At 38.3% G+C, this 4,700-nt stretch overlaps 1 protein-coding gene across 1 annotated transcript; it reads left to right on the top strand.

Moving 5' to 3' along the window:
• The first annotated feature begins 708 nt into the window (after window positions 1–708).
• On the top strand, window positions 709–1,806 carry LOC108366529 (uncharacterized). The gene is made up of 2 exons (XM_017620953.1): window positions 709–989; window positions 1,295–1,806. The coding sequence occupies exons 1-2, from the start codon at window positions 753–755 to the stop codon at window positions 1,772–1,774; spliced, it is 717 nt and encodes a 238-aa protein (XP_017476442.1). The 5' UTR covers window positions 709–752; the 3' UTR covers window positions 1,775–1,806.
• The last annotated feature ends 2,894 nt before the right edge of the window (window positions 1,807–4,700 follow it).

The raw sequence follows: 4,700 nt of genomic DNA on the forward strand, positions 1-4,700 counted from the left end.
TCATATAAGTCATATATGTTCTAAATATGAACCACATCAGACTATAAATGCGGGTTTTACAGATATCTCGACTCCTGCGCCACCTATCGGCAAAATTTTTTTTCGGATTTATTTCTTTTCATATACGTAATAAATGTTCTAAATACGAACCAAATCAGACCATAAATGTGGGTTTTACAAATATCTCGACTCCTGCGCCACCTAGCGGATTAAAACATCTTTTAAATTGTATTGTCCTCGAGTTCTGAGCTAAGTTTGAAGTTTCAAGTCTGTAGCTCATCGGGAAGTTTGTTAAATATTGACTGCAAAGTTCCAGGACATACATACATACATACATACATACATACAAGTGAAGTTAAATAAAAGCTTGTAAAAATGCAAAAATTTTACGGAAAAACTGGGAGTGTTCGAGGAAAGACAAAGTGAAGAAAAAGTTAACTAAAAAACAAAAAAAAATGGATACTTAAGGTGCACTGTAAAGTGCAGGCAATTGAAATAACAAATTTAAGAAATTAAAAGTGGAAATAAAAATTTTGTAAGACTCAAGACAATTAAAAATGGAAGAAGTTGTGTGTGCAGAAGAGTACAATGTCGCGCAGCTGCGTGCCTGGCTGCGTAAATTAGCGTTGCCGACAAGCGGAAACAAGAGCACACTCACTCTACGCATCAGTTCAGTGCCAGCAAACGAACGTGGTGTATGCCCTACTGGGTACGATGATAGCTGGGGAGACATACAAAGAGGTGCACAAAACATGCATACAAACAGCCAACTGCAAGTAGTACGATGTGAAACAACCCCGAATATTCAAATCGAAGTAGGCGATGACAACAACAACAAAAGCAACGACGGCGGCAACAGCCAAAACAACGACGGCGACATCAACGGCCAAAGCAACAATAACGATGGCGATATCAACGGCCAAAGCAACAGCATCAACGGCGAACGTAACGAGCGAGAGGTACAGCTGCTAAGGCGTGAAATAGAAAGTGTGTTTGCATTATTCAACTTTGCGTTCAACAATTGCGTTCAACTCAACGCAGGGTTGCACGAAAAAAAAGTTGAATGGCTAAATGTTGGCTGGCGACCAACTTTGTTGAAAGCGATTAGTTGAAAGGCCATTCAACCAAAAGTTGAATGCACAGTTGAACAATGCAAACACCTTTTTATGGCGAATATTTTGATATTTTTTCATATTTTGATATTTTTAGCCATACAACTTTTTTTCGTGCAACCCTGCGCTGAGTTGAACGCAAATGTTGAACGCAAAGTTGAACAATGCAAACACACTTTAAGCTTCTTGAACGCGAAAACGAACTTCTTCATCGAATGGCAGAATTTGGCAGCAGAGCAGTCGGCCCAACATCGCCGCGTTCCGCAGAAGTTGGTGCTTCTAAAATTTCCAAAGAAATGCTGCTAAACATTTTACCCGAGTTTGATGGAAAAACAAGCGTTGATGTGTGGATGACCCAGTTGGAAAATGTTTGCAATGCATATGCACTCAACGAAAACGATAAGCGTACGCTTCTGCTTAGCAAATTGAAGGGCAAAGCATTACAGTGGGTTCATTCAAAACCCAATTTTGCAATAGATGGTGTAGATATGCTACTCAGTGAAATGCAAGATGTTTTCCAAAGCAAAGATAGCAAACTAGTCCTGCGCAAAAAATTCGAAGCACGCAAGTGGAAGGCTGGTGAAGCTTTTATTGAGTATTTCAACGAGAAAGTTTTGCTATCTGCACCGATACAGCTAAGTGAGGACGAGTTTATTGAATAAACCATTGAAGGAATTTCCGATGAGCAGTTGCGTACACAGGCGTATATGCAATGTTATTCTACAAAGGCACATTTGGTGCAGGCGTTTTCGAAAGTAAGGCTAAGGGGCGACAAGGTTGCGGCTACGGCATCACAAAAAGAAATCAGGTGCTACAATTGTAATTCGCGCGGTCATTTTGCAGCAGAATGCAGGAAACCCAAGAGGGAAAAAGGCGCATGTTAGGCATGCGGAAGCACATCTCATCGTGCGGTAGAGTGTCCAGATCGGAAGAAAATTGTCCAGCTGTTTGATGAAGATGAAGAAGAATATGTAAGATATTTCCGTTTCGTTATTAAAAGTTGTAAACATTTAAATTTTTCCCTAGAATGCCTCATAGATTCCGGTAGTCCGATCAGCATAATAAGAGAGTCTGCTGTTCCCGAAAAATTTAACTTGAACTTTTTGTCTAATTTGAATTCAAATTTCTTTGGTTTAAATAAATCCAAAATACAAACTTTTGGAAAGTTTTTATGTTCCGTTTTGATTAAAAATAAACATTTTGATATAAATTTTGTTGTTGTCGGTGACGGGACGATGGGGTATGAGGCTGTCTTGGCAAGAGATTTTCTTAGAACATGTAAGTATAAGTTAGTAAGGGAAAAAGAAACTGTTGAAGTTGAACAAACGAAAAGCGTCAGAGAAAGTCCAAGAAATCTGAATGTGAAATGTTTGTCAAATGAATACATGGGAAAAAATTTAGAAAGTGAAAAGAAATATTGTAAAGTCGATAACGAGAGTAGTGTAGAAGAAAATAATTCAGATTATTACACAGAAAATAATAATGTAAAAAATTTTGTTGACGTGACAAGTGTACAAAAAGAAAATGAAGAATTATATTTATTTGATAACGCGATTCTAAATATTACTAATGACGAGTTCGATATTAATCAGATTAAGATCGGTTGCAAGCTAGGTCACGTTGAACAGCAAAAGCTTTTAAAATTGTTCGACAATATATATGTAAAGTCTAAACGCCCTCTTGAACCTCAGGTTAGATGCGAAATGAAACTAACTGTAGATAATGTAAAACCATTTAATTGCCCACCACGACGCTTGTCCTACACGGAGAAAAACAGCTTACAAAAACTGTTAGATGAATACTTAGAGAAAGGCTTCATAAGACCCAGTGAGTCGGAGTTTGTATCTCCTATCGTACTAGTGCGTAAGAAGACATGTGATATTAGGATGTGTGTAGACTATCGAACTCTCAACAAGGTTACAGCGAAAGATAACTACCCGATTCCCCTTATAGATGATTTAATAGATACGTTAGCAGGAAAAGAGTTTTTTACAAAGTTAGATTTAAAAAATGGTTTCTTCCATGTTTATATGCACCCTGATTCAGTCAAGTTTACCTCTTTTATTACTCCGTTAGGGCAGTATGAATTCCTACGCATGCCTTTTGGGCTTAAAAATGCACCATCTACTTTCCAACGCTTCGTAAACAAAGTTTTTGCAGATATGGTGAAAGAAAATCGGTTGATAGTGTACATGGACGACATAATGATAGCGACGGAAAGTATAGGCGAACACTTTGGTATTTTGACAGAGGTATTACGACGTTTGGTGCAGAATAAGCGTGAGTTGAGAATTGACAAGTGTGAGTTCTTTCAAACTGATGTAAAATATTTAGGTTACACAATATCTAAAAGTGGTATAAAAGCAGACGAAAAAGGTCTTGAGGCTATTCGAAATTTTCCTGCGCCCACGAAAGTAAATTCAGTTCAAAGCTTTCTTGGGCTTTGTTCCTATTTTCGCAGGTTCGTGAAGAACTTCTCTCTCATTGCTAAGCCACTGTATGATTTGACAAGAAAGGATAAAAAGTTTAGGTTTGGAGAAGAAGAATTGAAATGTTTTGAAACACTTAAAGAAAAGTTATTAGAAATATTGGCTTTGTATAGTCCGCAAGATGAAACAGAATTGCATTGCGATGCAAGTTCGACAGGCTTCGGAGCAATACTCATGCAGAAGAAAGCAGATGGGAAAATGCACCCAGTCTTTTATTTCTCAAAGCGTACGAGCGAAGCAGAGTCAAAGTACCATAGCTTCGAACTAGAAACGCTTTCCATAATTTACGCTCTCAAACGTTTTCGTGTATACTTACAAGGCTTAAAGCTTAAAATAGTCACAGACTGTAATTCGCTAGCGCTGACTCTTAACAAAAAAGAGTTAAATCCGAGAATCGCTAGATGGGCTTTAGAGCTCCAAAACTACGACTATGTCCTAGAACATCGACCGGGCTCTCGAATGCAGCACGTCGATGCCCTCAGTAGATGTAATAATGTCCTCACAATTGAACCAAATACGTTTGAAGAAAGTTTGATTATCTGCCAAGGCAAATACACTAAGATACAGGAGTTACGTGAAAAGTTAGAAAAGAGTGAGCACAGTTTATTCGAAATGCGAAACGGGGTTATATACAGAAAAAAAGAGAACGGCGAGGTTCTCATCTATGTGCCGAGCGAGATGGAAAGTCATGTCATGTTCAAATATCATGACGAAATGGGACATACAGGCATAGATAAAACGCTAGATCTTATTTCAAAGGGTTATTGGTTTCCACAAATGAAATCTAAAACAGCAAGTCATATTCAAAACTGTTTAAAATGTATAGTTTTCTCGTCTAAACGCGGACGCGAAGAAGGGTTTCTGCACAACATTCCAAAAGACGGTAGTCCTTTCGAAGTAGTACATATTGACCATTTCGGACCGGTAGATAACTCACGAGCAAAGAAGCACATTTTAGTAGTAATCGACGCTAGTACGAAGTTCGTTAGGCTTTACCCGACAAAGACTACAAGTACCAAGGAGGTAATTACAGCTATGAAAGATTATTTTCGTTCGTATAGCCGGCCGAAGTGCATAGTCTCAGATAGAGGTAGCAGTT

The sequence above is a fragment of the Rhagoletis zephyria genome, unplaced genomic scaffold (assembly GCF_001687245.7).
Source record: "Rhagoletis zephyria isolate East Lansing unplaced genomic scaffold, Rhagoletis_zephyria_1.1 Rzeph_scaffold_02309, whole genome shotgun sequence".
Lineage (NCBI taxonomy): Eukaryota > Metazoa > Arthropoda > Insecta > Diptera > Tephritidae > Rhagoletis > Rhagoletis zephyria.

What these genes read in the sequence shown, in the direction of transcription:
- LOC108366529 (XM_017620953.1), top strand. Translation starts at nt 753, where the DNA reads ATGCATACAAACAGCCAACTGCAAGTAGTACGATGTGAAACAACCCCG. An exon ending in TAAGGCGTGAAATAGAAAGT is followed by an intron (nt 990 to 1,294) that starts GTGTTTGCATTA and finishes ACACACTTTAAG; the next exon opens with CTTCTTGAACGCGAAAACGA.